Below are 20,212 nucleotides of genomic sequence, written 5' to 3' on the forward strand. Positions count from 1 at the left end.
TGCTGTCAGCACATCAGATAAAAACATTAACAGATCCTTGCCCCCTCCTGATGTGCAGCGAGATCAACTGCCACATCCTGCCCCAGAGCTCACGTTCACAGCTGAGCTGCCATGTGCTGATCTATACAGAACTCTGGGAGCTTTTCAGCCCTTCCCTAATACAGTACAAGCAGAGTGCATAACCTCAGCATCAGTTTCCTTTGGGTGCTGAATGCTCTTTATCTCTCTAAGCTGTTCATCACCAGCAAAGAAAGGAAGCATACAATGTGCTTAGAAATTGCTGCAAGCATACAGATGTGTGAAGAGAGATGCACAGTCACTCTTCAGATGGATATCTAGAAAGCAACACAGCACAAAGAGCAACCATAAAAGGGAAGAAGCTTCCAGCCTTTCCTGAAAAGTTTCTGTCCAACACCTCTGTATCTGCACTAAGTGGTTTGCGCCTCTGATAGCAGGAGATGGGCGCAGTGGGAAAGCATCAGCTAAGCGAAAAAGATTCCTAATCATTGACCTTTAGAGGTGCTTTCCTTCTTGAGAAATGCAATGGAAAACTCCACATGCAGCAGGGCCAGTCGCGTGAGCAGAGGCATGGTGCTCACCTCACCCGGCTGCACCAATGGCCCGTCCACTCCTGGGTTTCAAAGAAACACGTTTCCACGAAGCAAGCAACCACAGGCCACACACCACAGAGCACAGGACAGCACCAGAGAAAAGGAAATAAACATAGCATGCTGCTGGAGAGCCACTGTTTGAATTACAAGAAGCCTGGAGCACAGGCAAAAATGATGCAGTACAGCCTTTTTGTACTGCCTAGTGACAATATGGCAAGTTGAGGTCAACCCTTGCAAGGAAGATGCTTTGTGGACCACGGCTGGAGTGAGCAAATATCATTTAACACTAAGCATGACTTCTCTTTACCCCTCAGACTGCCATTTGAAGTGCTACTGGGGCTGGCAGGCACAAAGAGGAGCGTGGTGCTTTGGGAGATGGCAGCACTTGTGCTCAGCGACCAGCATTCTGCTCCCAGAACACTTCCACACCCAGCCAAGACCTGGCAGCGGGGAAAAGCTTGTGTCCAGCTCAGTGGCAGGGACCCAGTGCCCCATCAGGCAAGGAGCAAATTTTTCTGGCACGTTCCTAGAGGTAGAGCAGGGTCCTGTCCACTGACCAAAAGTGTTCCAGGCTTTGGCCATTCCCAAGTCTTCTGTCCCACGTAAGGAGAGTACAGTGCCATTTTCTAGAAAAATATACCTTTATTTACCATCCGTGTTTTGCCCAGGAGAGAGCATCCCATGCTCAGCCAGGGCTGGTTTGCTCAGGTCCTATCAGTGACAAGGGTACCTGGCCCCTTCTGCTATACCCACCATCACAGCATGGGGGAGGATTCAGCAAGACACTGTGTTCTTCACAGGGCCAGGACCCCTCATGGCATCGCCACTTCCAGCACATTCCTTGCAAGGTGAGTTAAATAAAGGGGTGGGGATATTTTCCGGGAAGGGAACAGCCGATAATTTAACACAAAACAAACCTACCATGCTTAAGAAGCCAGCTGGTAGGTGGGTGCCTGTCAGACAAGTTACAGTGCCAAGTGTCCAGGTGGGATGGGCAGACCATTGCTCAGGGAAGGCAGCCTGAGCTCACTCCCACATCACCGCCCATGGTGTGACACAGCACAACTCAGACTGAGGGGCCTTCTGGACACAGGCCAGCTGTCCTCAAATGGCCTGAGCTCACTGGAGGCACAACAGCATGTGTGGGTCAGTGCCGCTGAGGCCCTGGCACTTTCTCAGGTAGCAGTCTTCTTGAGCAAGTAGTGAGTTTCAACAGGGTCTCTGATGCACTACATTTCAGGGTGGTGGTTTTATTCAGAGGAAGAAAATGCGTGATTCTCTTCAGAGAGAGGACAGTCCAGGTGCTTCCCAGAGGTGTGGTTTCAAGCCTTCATCAGTTGCTTGAGCCTGCTCATGCAGAAGGCTGAAACATGGTTTCTTGATGGGTTTCCTAGATTGAGACCCTGCTTCGGTTTTGGCAACATAGGACTGTTGCCACACAAGTGGCCCTCACGCCCTGCATGTCCTGGTGTGCGGGGTGCTGCCAGCCACACTCCAACAGCACCACTTAAAGCTTAAATAAGCCAAAGAATGTCTTGGATTCCTCAGAGTTAACCAGATCAATTCTGGAAACGTTGACATACAGACTGTCCCTCTCTCTGAGCTTGAATAAAGCCCCCAGGTAGCTTTTCCGGGCCCACATTTTCTCTTTTGTACAGTAGTTGATGCGCTTGTCCTCCATCAGCACGTGGCTGCCTGGTGAAGCTGGGTTTCTCTTGTAGACAACATGGGTCAACACCTCGTTGTCACAGTGCCTTCCCCGGAAGAGCACATTGGAGTACACAAAGTACAGACCAGTCTCATTGATCACAAGGCCCTGGTCACGGTACTGAATGCCACTGGTGAAGGCATGACCAGAGACAGGTTCCCACTCCAATGGGAGGTTCCGCTGTGTGGGGTTTCCTGGAAGCCAGAATGAGAGGGGAGGTGCAGTAAGTACAAGCATTAACGTGTTTTCCCTTCAGTTACACCCCAAGTCACAACCAAGTCACCTGTTCTCCATGTCCTTGTGTGCAGCATGAGAAGACTACCCCAACCACAAGGAGATGGTGGGAGCTCTCACCTTCCATGTGCTCAATTGGCGTTGAGCTGCTTTTGAAAGCACCTCACTGACAAAAACAAAAACCAAAGGAAAAAAATAGAGCTCTCATTAAAAAGCCTCAATGAGAGCAATATTTTAGCAGTGGAATAACTTCAAGTAGCCAGAGCACACGCATTTCTAAAGGAAAATGAGAAAGTCTGTGTGAGGCAGCTCCTTACAATGACAGCCAGGCTGCCCTTTCACTCCAGTAACATCTGCCCCATTCTCTGCTCCCACATCTTGCTGGCCCCTCAGTGCGTACCTGTTAAGTGTGCTGCCTTCCTTGCTTCCTTTTTCACTGGCTTGCTCTCCTGCCCTGCATGAAAACAGAGAAGACTTTAGCCATATGCTCCATGGAGAAGCCAGACCAGTGAGAAGAACAGACGTATCCACGAGGCCAAAGCGGGGTAGATTCCCAGCAGCAAAGGGCACATAGGCACCATGGCTTGCTGTGAAGAGATGGAAAGATGCTCAGCCAAATGCTACAGAATATTAGGGAGAGTTAGAAAGGAAGAGCTGAAGCGAAGGATCAGATGTGATCCAAAGCAAAGGGAAAAAAACAAGAGAGCAAGGAAAGTTTTCATCTTAACATCGCTCTGCCAGTCAACTCAAGCAGAGGATTTTCACTCAGGTTTTAGGAGAGAGATAATAGTGTGCCTTTACATAGCACCTTTAGTCTGTGTCAAGGTGTCTGGTCACAGACATACCGGCTTTATTGCCCTACTCCAGCCTGGCACTTCCACAGCAGCAGCAATCTGGCTGCCAAGTACCAACCTCCTTACAGCTGGACCAGAGAAGCTGTTTGAGACATCCCGAAGCACCTGCCCAGCCAGGCAGACCCTGTCCTTAGAAAGGCAGAATACGGGTAAGAAAATTCTGCCTTCCATGGGGGGTGTGAGTCCTTCTAGAGAAATAGGCTGGTTACAGTGACTGGGCATGGGGACCCCATCCCACTCCAACTTGCCGTTTCTCTCAGAGGCTGCTTCTGAGCATCAAGTCCTCAAATTTTAGAAACATCTTATTCTCTTAAGCCAATTGTTTGGCCCTCTTTAAAAAGATTTCGTCGCTAATGACACTAATGCAGAATGTAAAAGTAAAATAACAGTTTGAAAGTTCAAAATATGATTTCAAAATTGTTCCATTGAGACTGAAACCACTTTTTTTCCTCTAAATCTAGGAAAAAAAAAAGTAGGTTCTTTTGGAAAGTTTCAATTTCAGTGAAATAACATTTTTTAAAGAGAATAAAACCACCATAGAATCAGGATCTTCTCAATTAACTCTGGCTGCAGCAAGCAAGACTTTGTACCAAAAGAATTCAGGAACAAAGTTGCTCTCTCTCAAGGGTACAAGCAGATCTCCCAGTCCCAAGGAAAACAAAACTCCATATGTCATCCCAAAACCTTAAAGAGCAAAGAGAAAGTCACAATGTGCAGCATATGTCTTGGTTCTCTGCTCTCCTCCCTCTGTGCATGTTGTTGCAGTGTTAGGACGGCCAGAAATTCACTTCCACAGCAGAATCCCTCTCAGCATCAGTGCCCCACTTGGGCCTGGGAGGCCCTGAAGCAGAAGCAAACTGTTCCACCCTGAGCATTCCAGCAAGCAGGATGCAGGACCCCCTCCCCACACGCACTTCTTTGAGCCAAGCGAGTGTAACGAGCACTTCCAGAGCATCAGAGCTGCAGCCTTTGCACCTGACAAGGTGAGGGAAGAATCTGGCAGGAGCATTCACACATGCAGGCAAGGAGGAGTTCCTCTACGTATATCAACTCACCTATGAGCTTCTCCAGAGCTGGAGGGATGCGATCTGCGTTGACAGACTGTCAAAAAAAGAAGAGTGACAAGCTCTCTTAGCAGTGTGAGAGCACAAGGGCACCATCTAAATGCAGCCAGACTATTTCAACAACGGCTATTCTGGGTGCTCAGGCAGAGCTGCAAGGTTAAGTGTACAGGGAGGGAGCATCCAAACATCAGGACATCCAGGTATGTACCAGTCACCAACAGAGCAGTCCGTCACAGTAACAAACAGCCCCACACACACTGGCATGGCAGACGTGTCACTGCCACCAGTTTCTCCCCACAGCCTGTGTGGCCAGCAGGCAGACTTTACCTCTCTGAGTTCAGCCAGTTCCTTCTCCAGGTGGAAAATCTGAAACATGCTCAGCCCCGCTCCAGTGAGGGCCAGCAGGATCAGCAAGAAGATCACCAGGAAGCTGACACTGCTCCTCTCTTTGCTGCTCTTTGGCTTTTTCCTCCGATCAGGTACCGGTGGTGGGAAGGGAGCGACAGGGGATGCTGGATGGCAGGAGGTACTGGCGTCGGCACAGCCATCCACCCAAAAGATCTGTGGGTACATATAGTTCAAGTTCTGCTGCATGGCTGGGAGTGGGACGGGCTGGACGCGCTTTGTGTGGTCTTCCATGTGGCAGCCAAAAACTGCCGAGGCTGGCCCAGACTGAGCCCTGGGGGAAGACCCAGCTCTGCTTCTGTGTGCCTGCATCATCACTCCAGCAGTGATCACCCAGCTCAGACGCTGCAACTCTATGAAAGCCTCAAGCGGCAACAGCAAACCCCAAAAAGCTTCCGCTCTCGGCTGCAAGTTCAGGGCACCCGCCTGCTCCTCCCACACTGCAGCAGCACGCACATGCAGCTGGACAGAGCTAGTGGCAGGCTGCACTCACACAGCACCAGCCCCAGGAAGGAGGTGAACAGAGCAACACAGTGCTGTCAGGCAGGGGCTGAGTAATCATCCCAGCACACACCCACCAGCCAGCCACCCTTTCCAGCAGCCCACTCAGGCAGAGGCAGCTGCTTTTCCACTGCGGTGTCCTGCACCACGTGCAGGGGGAATAACAAACTCTTCTGCTTCTGGCATCCTGCAAGAGAGGTGAGAGACAGAGCTGAGTTTTCCCCTTTGCAAAAGTACGAAGATCTTACAACAAGCACAGCAGCAGGCACTCAAGAACTGCTTCATTTTGCAAAGGACAAATTACTTACTGCTGTCTGCTGTCCTCTTCCAATTTGAAGCATGTTAGAAAGGGCAGTTGTTGTTTTTCAGTCTTCTCCTCAGAAAATTGATGAGTGCTGCAGCAGGACCTCACCTGGCTGGGTGACTGATTAGACACTGCACTACTCATCTTGGTAGAATTTCCTTGCCTTTCAAGGAAGGATCCAGAGTTCAGGCACGCAGCAGGGACCAGCACTCTTAAAGGCTCACTGCCAAATCACGAGGAGAGAGAGCATCTCCATTTCTCAGTTTAATTAAGTCTTCATTGGCCACAGATTTCTAAGTAGCGGCAAGGAGCTTTCCCATAAATTTACACAAAAGATTATCCACAGCTATGTGCTCTTCCATTTCACAGATGTAACGAAGTGAGTGCATTTGTAGGAGGGCAGCGTTTAAAAAATGAAAAGTTTAATGCAAGAACAAACAGAATTTTTGTCTCTTATGTGGCTGAAGAAAGCAGCCCCAACACAGGTTTTGATCTTGAACATCAAAATCTGGAGTTCAAGGCCAGCGTGCTCTAACAGTGCGTGCACATTGGTTTCTCCAAAGCAAGGGCTGAGCTGTACCTCCAACCACACCAATCAGTCAGACGTGCACCACCAGCCACCCCGCTGCTTTTTGAGAACGTTTACCACAGCCCCTTGCTGAAACTGTAATCCACAGCACGAACCATTCCAGCAACCTGCAGGCTCTTGTACTTCTAGCCCTCTGACATAAAAATGAAAAGCAACGCAAATTCGCCTCCATCGGATCAAGCCTACTCAACACTCACTCCTTCTCAGAGCGCTGATGACACCGTGCCTGTGTCTGCTGCAAAACAGACACAGGTGCCAGGGAGTCTCCATTTCTTTCGTGCCCTCTGGGGCCATTCAACTGCTGTAAAAATACAGGGGGCAAAGCTGAGAGCTTTCTCCCTCAACTCTCTCTTCAAACCATGCAATCACCGTCTTTCCTCCAGCGGGATGGTCAGGTGTTTGTCAGGTGTTTGAGGTGTCTTCCCCCTCCAGGCAGACCCCTACACCCCTTTTTCTGACACTGATTGAGTTCAGTGCAGACAGCTCATCTTGGTGGGATTGTGGGAACGTAAGCAAGATCCCTTCAATGTCACAGATGTGCGTATCACTGACCCACCGCTTCCTATTTTCACAAAGACGCCCAAATATTTTTGTAACTCGTGGGTAAGCTGATGAAAGCCCTGTTTCAGCCATGCCTGCTGCATCTTCTCTATTCAGATTGAGAGCCCTCTAATACCACACGTTGTGGCAAACCGAAGACCGGGGTTCTTTTACCATCAAAGAATCCATTTCAGCTCACGGCACACTTTCAGAGACTTCTCCCTTCCCAGCACTCTCTGCCATTGCTGCCTGCTGTCACACTTTCCATTTCACCTGTGGCCACCTTCAGAGGTCACCTGGTAAGCAGTGCCAAGTGGGATCGCATCTGTGTGGCGCATCACAACGCCTGCAGGCTCTGCCTTCTGCTGGCTTCCTACTGCTCAAACCATACACAGGGTTAACGAGGATTCTGAAGTGATGGCAGGACAGTTTGCTGCAGATAGACACCCATGTCACAGCAAGCTCTTTTGATAGAAAGCCAGGAACCAAAAGTTGATCTCACCCAAGATACGAGTCAGGAACAGCCGAGCAGGAATAAAAGAACAGAAGAAGGGCACAGAGGGCATCAGATTTATCTCTCTGCCTCCTTTTCACCAAGTTTGCCAGCAAAGAACAGCAAAAGACGAGACGTGGTTACACAGGCAGAAAAAGAGAACTTGCTCAGAAGGATCCCTCCATCTCTTGCTACCCCCAGAGGAAAGGTGGGAGCTCTTGTTAACCGCACACAACATCAGGCTGAAGTTTGTGCTGACAGTGGTTAGAATTAGCCAGCAGCTAAAATATACAGGTACAAGTCTGCATCGATACATTCAAGGACTTAAAAAAACAATAATAAAGAAAAAAAGATGCTGTGTAGGAGGAAGACTTATTAGGTTCTGGACATAGTAAAATATGTATCTGAAGATGCTATTTCCTGTTACAGTAATGACTAATAGAAATGCTAAAAAGCAACTCTTGAAAGCCCACAGGGCTGCATAAATTACACCCAAGAGCAACTGAAGATGTAGTTAAAAAAACGAACAAAAAGACAGCATTCAAAGGTAGGGTTGTGTTTGTTGGAAGCATTAACTCTGGAGCTGACAGCCTTTTGTTGTCCCAGGCTAAGTCTGGCAATAGGCAGAGGCATATATGCCAATATGCCCCAGAGGCAGGGCAATATTGGTAAGCACCAGCTACATCTGGCAAAACAGGTACACCCCGTTCATGCTCACTAATGGGTACCTCTGAAAGAGCAACTGAAAGCACCACCCAAGAGAAGGCTTCTGGTTTTTTTTACAGCAGGGAAAGCACGAGGCCCCAGGAGCCCAAGCTCACAGACAGCGCCAGGCTAACAAAAGGGGAGATGCAGACAGCCCCAGAACACGTCGCAAGTTTAAATTCAGCTTCAGAGAGGCTCAGAAAGGAGTGACAATAACTGACAGACAGCAGAAGCATCCCCCCTTGGTTCATCCGAGAGCAGAATGGCAGGGACGTAACTGAGAATCCTACACAGCTCCATAGGGCTCCCAGCTGCCTCCCCCATATGGTAAGGCACAAACACAGTGGATCCCACTGCACTTTCCTCATTTGCCCCTCCTGCCCCCGGGCAGCCCATGGAGACAGCAGCAGCTCACAGCATCCTTGGGTTATGCAACACTGCGGTGAGCGCCAACATCTTAGTGTTGTTTCTTTATTACATGTTTTCTTAACAGTTCAGTTTTCCCAGGCAAGGGTGATGCTTTCCATTTCCCCCTACAGTCAACTCTTCACTAGAAACACGAGGCACATGCTGACGTGTGTTGGTACCAACAGCTGCCTAGAGAGATGTTCGCATTCACAAAAAGCAGCATTCAAACCCCATTTCTGACAGTTGTATGGCATCGCAATGCTTAGCACAGCCCTTTTCCAGAGAGCAAGACGTTTTTCTCTCTTGGTCATTAAGCACATGCAAACTACACCCTGCTCCCAATGGGCACTGGGATCAGCAGAAGGGGCACAGAACTCTGTAGGGCTCTTCTGAGGTGGGACAGAATCCAGCAGCACAAAGAGCCAAAGCAGCCGAGAATTGAAGCAGCAGAGTAAGATTTCATTTCTTTTGATTGCATCTGTAATAAAAGCAAGGAAATTAAGTACGGGACTATGAGGTAATGGGATCAATTGCTTGAACATACAGGAAACAAAAACACAGGTGATCTCATTGCGTGCAACAGCCTAGTTATGAGAAAATGGAACAGCTGCTGTGGCTGCTCAGAAGTTGCAAGGAAGACCACAGCGAACACGCAGATGTCGATTTCCCGTTTTCCCCATGACAGTGAATAAGTGCATTCACAAACCCTTCAGGTGGGACCCATACCCTGCCCCATACTGCCAGCACACAGCCAGCCTCAGCCTTGTGAAACGCCAGCAGGCTGTCAAACACTGCCCATGCCTGTGTGGCAGCTCCCTGGGCAGAGCATGCAACCCTCAAGTCAGCAGTAACCACGCCAAGTTACAACTAATAAGAGATGTTCACCAACTGCTTCAAGTTATTTTTCATAAGAGTCATAGACAGAGATATTTCTTTGCTAAGACTGCAGAGAACACAGCAGGATGAAGGCTCTCTACCCAGCACACATCTAGCAAAAAAAAAACCCAGCATCGAGATAGCCAGCATTTATTTTCCATTTTTATGTCCTAAAGAGTCACATCTAAGAAACACAGAATGGTTTGGGTTGGAGGGGACCTTAAAGATCATCCAGCCCCACACCTGCCATGGGCTGGCTGCCTCTCATCTCAGGCTGCCCAGGGCCCACTCGTGGCCTGGGGCACCTCCAAGGATGGGGCACCCACAGCTCTGTGCAGCAGTGCCAGCGCCTCACTGCCCTCTGAGTGAAAAATACCCCTCTCATCTAAAGCTCCACTTTTAGTTTGAAGTCCTTCCCCTTTGTCCTATCATTACCTGCCCATGTAAGATCGGTACCCGTCCCACTTATAGGCTCCCCTCAAGTAGTGCAAGGCCACAGTGAGGTCTCACCGCAGCCTTCTCTTCTCCAAGCTAAACAAGCTCAACTCCCTCAACCTTTCCTCATAGGAGAGGTGCTCCAGCCCCCTGAGCATCTTTCATGGCCTCCCCTGGACCTGCTCCACATCTTTCTTGTGCTGGGGCTCCTTAAATTATTTTCTAAACTGGGGAAGGGATGCTTAAAAAAGATTCACCATTTTCACTATCCATTCCTAAGCTAACCCACTTTATCTGATAAAGGTCTGGAAACATTAGATCTTCTCAAGCCGATACAAACCCCACTGAGTTTCTTTTCTTTAGCAACACCTGATACTGTTTGACACTCAGGGTTTCCACAAGATGAGACACGCTGCTTGATGGCTGCCTACCCACAGCACTTTGTGGTTAGAGCTCTACGCTTTGTTCCAAATGCAGTGGAACATCTGTACCAAAGTGAAGCATGTTAAGCTGTTCCATCCCATCTCATGCTGCATGTTGGCAAAAGCAGAAGCCACCTTACACTCCAGTTCTCTCTCTACCAATACCACACAGCTGGTGGAGCTTACATATTTAAAAGAAACTGCATTTCCACTCTGATGCTTAATGCATATAAACAAAGTGTGTTATTTCAGCAAACATGGCTAGCAATATCTTCATATGATGCATCTTTGTGATTAGCCTTTCTCTGATGGAAACATTCATGTTGCTTAAATATTTGCTGCCCCTCGGCTTGCATGAAGGGATCATGAAAATACTCCAAGTGCTTCTGTGTGCAACAGCTTTTTGCAACAGGAAACAACAGCTCTCTGTGCTGACAGGCTCCTCAAGGTGACCGCCTGACCTGCTAGCTGAGTGTTGTGGTTTGTCTGTACAACCACCTCAGCACACTGAGGTTGTGGCAGAGCTCCAGGAGCTCAAACAGCTCTACAGAACTCCCCTCAGCATCCTGCTCAGGGCTCCCTCCCCGCCATCACCTCCACAGATGTACAACATTATGTCCTAAAAGATGAGACCCTTGGTTTACATGATTAAGCAGACAGATTTCTCACTATACAGGCTGCTGCCAAAGTCAACAGCTTCTTTACACTGAGATAGGCTTTAGTGCAAAAGCAATTTCCTCATGGCTGCTCCAATCTGGTTTTGTTTTAAGCAATATAACAAATAAGGCTGGCACAACGCAACTCAAAGACTCCAGAAATCCACAATGAACGCCAGGAGGCTGATTCTATTTCATAACCGGTTGGTTGGAAACTGAGTTGGTTTTTGTTTGTTTCTAAAGCAGGGCATCTGATTTCAAGAATAGTTTAAAGGGTAAAAAAAAAATCTTAGACACAGACAGCGCAGCAGTTGGACACTTTTCTCTGCATGCCTGAATCTCGAGAACAGGAGCAGGCTGTCTCCTGTGGGGAGAGCAAGTGCAGCCTGAAAGAACACTGCACTCCAGTGGAAATCCTGAGGGCGCATTGCTCTCACCACCCAACCTGCAGGAAGCAGAGCAGGGCAGGTCCTTGAGCGAGCTCTGAGCCACCGGAGACTTGGGAATGATCACAGAGTGGGCACGTGCTGGGGAGAAAGGATACAGTCCTCATCGCTCAATATTCATGCTGCTTTTGTGGCATTTTAAATCACAAAACATAGCAAAGAGGGACCAGGCCCCTCCTCTGAAGTATCCACACTGCCTCAGTGATTTGTCAAGCTTTATAAGCCACCTTCATGAGGAAGTGCTGTCTCTGTAGAGCATAACCAACTTAGGAGAGCCTTTATTTCATCAAAGAAATCAGGTTAGTCAGTGTGATATTAATAAAAGTGAAATAGGAAACTAAAAATTACTCAAGAGCCCACATGAAAGGATAACATTAAGCAAATGAGAACGTGATTTTTAGGAGCTTTTTTGAAAAAGAAAATAAAACAGTGGTTATAAATAATAAAAAGCAACAAGCACAGCAAGAGGAAGCTGTGGTTCAGTTCCATCCTACTGCCAGAAGCAAACACACAGCTGCAATAGCACAAGCAGCCCAGGAGGTTCCTCCCAATGGAGCTTTTCCAGCGGTTGAAGCACGATGTGGTTGGTTGGAAAGTTTAGACCGAGACATAGCTGAAATGGTCGGTAACAGTAATGGGAATATGGAAAGTTGCTCCTCAACTGACATGCACCAGCAGTGATCCTATGACATTTTATTGACAGGAGACATTACTGCTAACATCAATACCCACTGAGCAACACAACAGGACTCTTAGGCTGACGTTCCTCACCGTATGTCCAGGCTTCTGTTAATCAGATACTTAAAGCACTGGAGAAGTTTGCACTGTAGGCAATGCTTTCTCTCCTCATCACACCAGAGGAATTCACATAAGCTCCTGCACACTCAGATCCCAGAGGCAGCATCTCTTAGGAACAATAAGGAGCCTTCAAGGAAAGTGAAGCTACGCAGTTCATGACATTACGATGTGGGCTTTCTTAATACTGATTTTGGAGAACATTTTCAGAACTGTGAGTACCATGAGGTCCTCCCAAATGTGAAACATGAAACAGGTCTTGAAACGTGAGAAACATTCCTGACCTCACATTAGCTCCCCCTTATGGCACCTTCCACATCTCCCATGTGAGTTGCAAGCCGCACGGCCTCAAATCACAGCTGAAACAGAGCTCTGCTCTATTTTGGACATGCATTATTCCCATAGCATGCTCCCCATATGTTCATTACATTAAAACTTTATTGCTGGTATTCTTTTTTTCTACTGAACACAACCACTCCTTAGGTTACTAAGCCCTGCCCAGATTTAAAAACAATAGATAGTAGGGAATACAGGACTGTTTCAGAGGAATTTAGTTGCACATCTAAAATCATTGCCAAGGAAATATGTACATCTGCTTGGAATTTAAACATGCAGCCTACTCACAATTACTGACACCTAAGGTACGAAACAGATCACAGCAGCAAAAAAACATCAAGAAGGTGTTTCAGTACGAGGCCAAATATCACCCACCCTAAACAGGACGGGGGTAGGTATATCAAGTATTGTTAAAGCACTCTTACTGTATGAGGAAGCACAGAGGAGTGCTGCTAATTGCTCAGTTATCATTTCTATGTGACCTTTGAGGACAGCTCACCAGTGCTGTGGGGTAATCCAGTCTAGGAAAGAAAGTGGAGAAAGAAGAGTTGTCCACTGCAGCAAAACAGAAGGATGCCGAGGAAGGATTCTGGCTGTCCACCCACCACCGTGGTTCCAGAAAAGCTCGGGTTTCACCAAGCCCTCAGCAGCTGCTTCCAGGAAAGGCAATGCCTCCTTACCTCACAGCAGTGCTCACACTGCAGTTGATAAATATAAGACCACCACCATCTTTGGTTTAACTTCAGTTTCACAATTTTTTTTTTTTTTTCCATCCAGAGCTTAAAGGCCAGCAATAACAAAGGATAAAGAAAAACTTGAGAGTCAGAGATGCATTTGACATCTGCATATCACATCATCAGTCATTTGGCCTCATTCCATATCTCTCAATTTGAGGTTTCAGCACGATAGCAAAAAAGGGCTTTTCTAAGAATTCAGTCGTGTCCAGCTTTACTTGACTGATGAGAAAAACAGCTCAGTTACAACCAAGACAGAAAAGAAAAGCAAACTTCCTACAAGTGACGCATCAAGAATAAGGAAGATAAATTGAAACAGAAAACCCCACACCACAAGAAAGCCACACACCCCCAAAGCAGCCCCTCCTGCACTTCTCAATTCTTTTTTTGAATCAAAGCAGTTCCCATGATGAAGCTAGAGGCTTTCATGAGAGAAATCAGCACCGGGGAGGTCACGTTTGGGAAGAGGAGTAAGGGACTGGACTGCCAATGGATTTGGCTGCACACAGTGCAACTAGGCTCACTACAAGTTGTTCTGGCCTCACACTGAAACGTGAAGATCACTCCTCCTTGGAGATGCATTTAAGATAGATTTTCAAAGGAAAAGTACCACTAAATTAAAGACAAAGTGTTCAGATTTATTTGGAAATTCACAGTTTCTAATGGCACTACAGATCTGTAGTTACATACTCTTGTTCCACAACAACATACGCTGCACTCAGGTGGTATGCATTTTCCCCATCCAGGTTTAAAACTCTTAAATCCACGTTCAGCAAGTCTGGTTCACGTGCTCTGACTGGCTAATTGTGCAGATCAAATCCAAAAGTACATCACCTTAAAGTATTCATAAACTAACAAGAAAGCAGCAAAAAAAACCAAAACAAAACACCAAAAACAAAGGCTTTAAATAAGTCACATGACATACAATACCCAGGAAAGGCATTAGATCTGTTAAAAAGGGTACCACTAAAAGTGCTCAATAAGTTAACTTATTTTTTTACAATGTGAACCTGTAACATTTGCCAAAAGGAATAACCTTTTGTTCCACTCGCTCAGATACACACATTTTTACCAATCACACATCCTATAGTATCCAAATATACAGTCACAGTCAAAAATAAAAAAAAAACTCTTGTACGAAAATATCAACCATACAAACACTGCACATTTGTTAGCCAATACAAAAGCAAACGCTACGGAAATATCCACTTGGAACCAACCCGACTGGTCAGACTTCAAGGCTTTGCAAACGCAGCACACCCAGAGCTGCCTTGGAACACTCCGCCTCGTCTGCCCCAATGCACCCTCGTGCTTCCAGCTGAGTTTCCCCTCCTCAGCTCTCAGCACAGAAACAAATGGAGCGCCCTCCATTCAGCTCTTTTGGAAAACTACAGCAGTTGATTTTGATAACAAAAGCATTCGTTGTCACAAGATGCCATTGTTCACAAGAAATATTAAAGAGCAACTGTCGTTTGTTCAGCACATCCGTCTACAGCTCTGATTTGGATCTGATTTGGATTCCCAGTGAGATATTTTTCTCAATGGAGTTTGCAAAACCAGAATCCAGCCAGGCAAGTCCATCTATTAGTATTTTTACAGTATCCAGTCCACATTACTGAGTCCAGCTGAAAGCCAACACGTCCCTTTACAGCACTGTAGTGTTGCATCTTCAAAAAAAAAAAAAGCTAGAGAAATTACAAAATAAATCAAATGACAAACAATTGTATCTCCCCTCTTCCAGTGGCATTATAAATAGACAAAAGGCACATAAATATGGGAAGGTGCAAGAAATAGGAAAAAAGCTGAAGGAAGAGGATTAGGCTTTTGTCCCTATTCCACCCAACAAACTGGGTTTCAAAAAATCTCTGCCCCAGGAATTGTGAAAAAAAACCTTTAAAAAATGAACCCCCTGCCCTCCCTCCCCCCATGCTGTTCTCATAGGAAATTTTCAGCCTCGTAAAGCTGCAGCTTATAGCCAAGATTGACACAATCCCATCTATTTAAAAAGGCAGAAACCAAATTTCTGAATACTTTCCAATTAGTTGAGCTCTTCGTCTCCCACCATCCTCCCACAGAATACCACAGACTGTTCTCAAATGAACAAACACTCTCCTGTTTGAGAAGTTCAGCTAGTTTTAGATGTGTCCAGAAACTGCCGTGACACCAAGTGTTCCCACTGTTATATCTTTGTTTCCTTTGATTATGTCATGCAGGCTTGGCATTGACCCTGACTTAGTCTGTATTAGAGTTTTTATGAGCTTCCCTTGGTCTGAAACTTTAGACCGTCTTCGTTTTATAGCCCTCTTCTCAGTTTTTGTCTTTTGGGTTTGTCCATTGCACAGACTCGTACAAGCTGAAATGCCACAGAAATAGGACTCCTCAGATTGCGATGATGTTTCTGAGCTTCCTTCAGATGGAGGACCTTTATACGAAGAGTGATAAACTTCCCCAATGTTAGAGAAGTCCCTCTGGTTTGTAAACGGCTTCCTTCCTTTTATCTCCCCATTGGCTATGGGATGGGGAGGCTCTGCCGTTGGCTTGATAGTCTCTATCTTTTCACTTTTGTATTTGCAACGCTTTTTCTGAAACCACAAGTAAAAAGAGAAACAGTCAGCTTCTGAAAGGGAAGCAGGGCTAAGACCCAACCCTGGGTCGCAGGGCAGCAGAGAGCAGCTGAGACACGCACCACCTGCAGGCAGAATGGTGCTCGCGCTCAGCCTGCATCCCTGCACCTACTGTACCTTCTTCTCTGGGGAGAACTTCAGGGGTTCTACAATGTACAGGTCCTCGGGATCCACTGTAAGAAAGGGCACACAAATTCAGCAGCTTTAACTGACAACGCCAGCTCCAGAACAACACCGTTCTAACTAAGCAGAATAGTCCATTTATCACACATTTTTGCTGCCATGAGAAACTTACGGACATACAGCACAAGTACACAGAAGTGAAGACAACACTGAGGAAGTCCCCTTTGCTGACATGGCAGCTGCCAGTGACAGACACCTGAAACATCTCACGTTCTGAGAGACAAGGCCATAAGAGCAGAGCACAGAACACCCTTTGGGAAAAGGAATGAGCGGTTGGCAGAAATGAGCTTCTAATGCACAAACTGCTAACAACATAACAGTGCTTAACATGCACCTAGAAGCAAAAGCACACATCAACAGGACGGATATTCAGACCGATGCTTTTGTTTTTGCGTGACAATGATGGCCTAAGAAAGCAGAATTCACTTGTTCTAAAGCTAACACAAGTACTGAAGCGATGAGATTGTTCCTCTTAGTCAAACCAGGACAAACGATCTAAATTTTCTTAGTACAGTTGACAAATTTGGATCCATAAATACCTGCTAAGTTTCAAGATTGACTACGCAGGACTTTGAAGAAATAGGGCATTCAGACTCAGTTTCTGGCATTAAAAAACACCACTTTGTACAAGCTTCAGAGCTTTGTAGCCTGCATCCGTTGTTACTAATCTCAAGGAGGATATCATTTATACTCCACAAAATGCTAATAATGGATTTAGATTTTTAGCCTAATTTAGCACAGTTCTGAGAGAGTGGTAACATTAATGAACCACCCTGCTGTACAGAATGTATTAATGAACTACAATTCAGCATACTTTGACATGAACCCGTGATGCCATTTTCATACACACGTGCAATAAGACACACAACGTATAGTGCCCAGAGTAATGCTGGTGTTATAGGTAGATCATACCTTCTTTACCAGATAGCTGGAAAGACTGTGATCTGACCAGTGGGAGAGAAGTTCTTCTTTTCAAATTCATATCGTCATAAGAGGAAAAACATCTAAAGCAACGCAAAACACAAAGCTTTTGTCAATGTCTTTCTCCAGACTACGCATTTTTCCATTAAAAAGCAATTCTGGCAGAAGAACAGAACCAGTCATTCACCCAGGTGCCAGAGAGGGCCAGGCAAACAGACGCAGTGCTGCCTTTACGACGTGCTCCCAAGGCACCTCAAGTTCACTGGCTCCACAATTGCTACAGAGCAGTAACTGTGCTTTACAATCAATTTTGAGTACGCAAAAAGTAAACGTGGGACTAAAGCAGATTTGCCAATCCCAGCAGATTCAGGAAACATCAATAAAAGCTGCAAGAACAATTAAGTTTCAAATACATTACCTTTTGGGGCTAGGGTAGTGATTACTTTTAGGAATTTTTGAGAGGTAACCTTCACAGAACTGAGATGTGCTTCTGCACCGCTGCACGCAAAGCACCAAGCCCAGAATGACACAGAGAACCAGAGAAATCACAAGGTAGGTTTGTCGATCAGAAACCTGGAAGAATTTGATACAGCTGTTAAAGACTAACCAGCAATGCAATGGTACTATTACCTTGCTTTCAACACGAGCACTTCAGAAGAACACAACTGATACGTTTTCAAGTCACCTTCCCCATTTTTCCACTTCACACCAACATCCAAGTTGGAGTAGTTTCCCCAGAGGTTTGATTTAGTGCAATGCTACGTGGCATTTGAGGACTAGAGGCTGAAAAACAGCACCTGATAATGTGGGACACGATTCCACTAACTATGGTACCACCACTGTTTAAAGCAGCAGCTGCCCCCTATAATGAATACAGAAGTCTACCTGAAAGTGATCTACTTCCCACAGCATAGTGTGGAAATGTAACTTCTGATTTCCTTTTGATATGTAATATCTCAATATTATGCTTTTCATCAGTTGGCACTGTAGTACTGAATGAATCCTATTACGTTCACTTGATTCAACGGGTTTTATCTTCCAGACCATTCAGCTTCACATCCTAGCAGGATCTTTCCAGTACGTTCATTTCTGAACATCCACAGATGACGTTTACCAGAATCCAGAAGCTGAAATTCAGTGGTATTTTGCAATTTACGTTTCAAAATAACCAGCAGTGTCCTGTAACTATCTACCTCAAGTGCACTAAGGGGTGAGAAGACAAAGACTTCAGAAAAGACCAGGAGCACTACTTTCCATCTTGTACTGATGAAATGTCTCAGACAAGCTGACTCAAGTGATTAGAGTTCAGGGAAAGTACGAATTCAAATCCCAGGATACTTGTCTGTCATACCCTGATGATCACCATAGTCAAATCCTATTTAAAAACACAGCACTCATTAACGGGTGGTTAGCCAACTAGGCATCAATGAGGGCGCCTCATCAAGTGCTAGAAAACAGCTCAGGACACATTTGGCAACATGCACAAAGAGTCATACTTAAATTTTGGCTTGAAATCCCAGGCTGAAGAATGTAAACATTTGAAAGAACATGTTCCTAATACTAGTGCCAAGATTCCCCTCATCTCCAAAGATCATGATAGCCAGAGAGGAAAGAAGGGCTTTTAGACATGCTAGTCTGCCACTCAAGAGGGGGAAGCACAATGATCTGCACACTCATCTGTTATTACAATCCAGGTCCAGCAGTGCTCAATACCCATCCTCACGTTAGATCTCCTACTGCAAGGCTGTTAATATTCAAGTGGTCAATATAAGTGCTGGAAATGTAAAGCATCCCATTTTACTGAAGCTGAGAAACAGGTAAAGCCATGCAATACAACTTGTTATGCAACATTAGACGCCAGGGAAGTTCTTGAAGAATAGAATGCATCATCCCCCCCACCCCCATCATGTTTCAAACACTGGGTGTAACAAATCCTACTGCTGCCATTGTGAACTCAGAGCTCAGCCTTCTAATTTCACTGAGTCGTTTTACAGGACGGTATCAACTGTAATGCACTACAGGAAGGCTGAGATATTCAGTTATTCCAAGCAAGTTTTTTCTTTTACCACGAGCTGTGATTACAACTACAGGACTAGCAGGGCCATAGTAAAAACTATTACCAATTCTGCTGTGCACAAGACAGCTCAAAATACTCAGCCTTTCTCCTCCTCCCTTGGCCAGTTGCCGAAGCAGGCTGGAAGCAACGACTGAAAAGCTTTGCTTAAGGACTCCAGGCCCCTTCAAACTGAGGTATGTTTATGCATCCATTTCCTTCGCTTGAGATCTTGCACCATGCTGCTGATTTATAATTACCTCACGTTTTAATTCCGCCACGGTTGACGACAGATTGGAAACTAGCTGCGTCATGTTGGTGAGCTGTGCTTGTAACAGCTGGATTGCTTCTGTTTGCCGCTGATCCTGTATTGAGGAGAGTCATGCCCATGCTATTTAGTTGTCAGGGTTCCACTATCCCATACTCTTGCACATTAGCATTCTATCTGACAGAGCCAGGCACGAGGTAGCCATGTGATCCTTTTAGCACGTTACCAACAGAACTTTCACTTAACATTTGAAACTGTTTATGTAACATTAATCATAGAAAGACTTCAGAACATCAACATTTCTACACAACTAGCAATGTTTTGTGACATTATGCCTAGTGTTTTTCATTACAGTGACTACTACTACCTTTAATAAAGGCAGCATTAGTAGGTAGCTCTGTGCAATGACTATCAGGAAGCCAAGTACTGTCATGTTCCAAAACACATGCAGGTCACCAGACAAAGCTGAAATCTTGAGCTGAAACGCTGCTTCTGCCCTGCGACCAAGTGGCCAGCCACTTAACAACAGGAGCCCAAGCCAGCCAGGAATAAGTCCTTTAAAGATACCTTCTCCTGGAGAACACCCTTACAAGATCCTTCCTCTTAGGAGAAAGTGGGAAAGCTGAGCAGAGTATCAGGGAGGTTAACCAAGAAGAGAGCCCTCCGACTGACCAGCATTTGATGATATTCAAAACAAGCAAAAAAGAGCATGCATATCAACTCAGGAAAGTTGCAGTTCTCTTTGCTTTTGACAGAGAAGCAAACTACAGGCCTGGCATGGCACTTCAGAGATTTTCAGAGAGTTTCTGATTAAACGTACTGTGACATGCACTGAGTGCTTTTGTGATTATTCAGCACATAGTTAATGCTGTAATTGAAAGCTGCTCATGAAAGCTAGGATAGCAGTGCAGGAAAACGGGGAAAAAAAAGACCCTCTACTGCAGCTCCCACATCCTTTCATCACATTTTGATGAATGAACTAAAACTTCTGCTACATGCACCATCCTTTCAATTGCAAATCTGGCTTAAATCATTATTGGACCTCTC

The 20,212-nt window shown here is 46.0% G+C and overlaps 2 protein-coding genes across 8 annotated transcripts in view; both read right to left on the reverse strand.

Annotated features, from left to right (window-relative positions):
- FASLG (Fas ligand (TNF superfamily, member 6)) overlaps nucleotides 1–5,211 on the reverse strand; it is a 131,406-nt gene extending 126,195 nt beyond the window's left edge. For 2 of the 3 annotated variants that reach the window (XR_005861825.2, XR_005861824.2), the window contains exons 1-4: nucleotides 4,799–5,211; nucleotides 4,463–4,508; nucleotides 2,954–3,007; nucleotides 1,533–2,513 (exon numbers count right to left, since the gene is read on the reverse strand). Coding sequence is in view for 1 of the 3 variants with exons in the window: in NM_001031559.2 (NP_001026730.2) it covers nucleotides 2,119–2,513; nucleotides 2,954–3,007; nucleotides 4,463–4,508; nucleotides 4,799–5,191 (888 nt within the window). In the remaining 2 variants the exon portion in view is untranslated. Of the gene's footprint in view, nucleotides 1–1,233; nucleotides 2,514–2,953; nucleotides 3,008–4,462; nucleotides 4,509–4,798 lie in introns of those variants that run through there. The other variant, NM_001031559.2, reaches the window with a different exon arrangement.
- Nucleotides 5,212–13,733: 8,522 nt separating this feature from the next.
- SUCO (SUN domain containing ossification factor) overlaps nucleotides 13,734–20,212 on the reverse strand; it is a 38,822-nt gene continuing 32,343 nt past the window's right edge. For 3 of the 5 annotated variants that reach the window (XM_004943187.4, XM_004943185.4, XM_422229.7), the window contains 5 exons: nucleotides 19,158–19,262; nucleotides 17,263–17,417; nucleotides 16,836–16,927; nucleotides 15,858–15,913; nucleotides 13,734–15,698 (listed from right to left, as the gene is read on the reverse strand). In XM_004943187.4, the coding sequence (XP_004943244.3) occupies nucleotides 15,252–15,698; nucleotides 15,858–15,913; nucleotides 16,836–16,927; nucleotides 17,263–17,417; nucleotides 19,158–19,262 (855 nt within the window). In that variant the 3' untranslated portion in view covers nucleotides 13,734–15,251. Of the gene's footprint in view, nucleotides 15,699–15,802; nucleotides 15,914–16,835; nucleotides 16,928–17,262; nucleotides 17,418–19,157; nucleotides 19,263–20,212 lie in introns of all 5 variants that reach the window. The other 2 variants (XM_015290422.4, XM_004943186.4) reach the window with 2 other exon arrangements.

This window comes from Gallus gallus, chromosome 8 (assembly GCF_016699485.2).
Source record: "Gallus gallus isolate bGalGal1 chromosome 8, bGalGal1.mat.broiler.GRCg7b, whole genome shotgun sequence".
Taxonomy (NCBI): domain Eukaryota; kingdom Metazoa; phylum Chordata; class Aves; order Galliformes; family Phasianidae; genus Gallus; species Gallus gallus.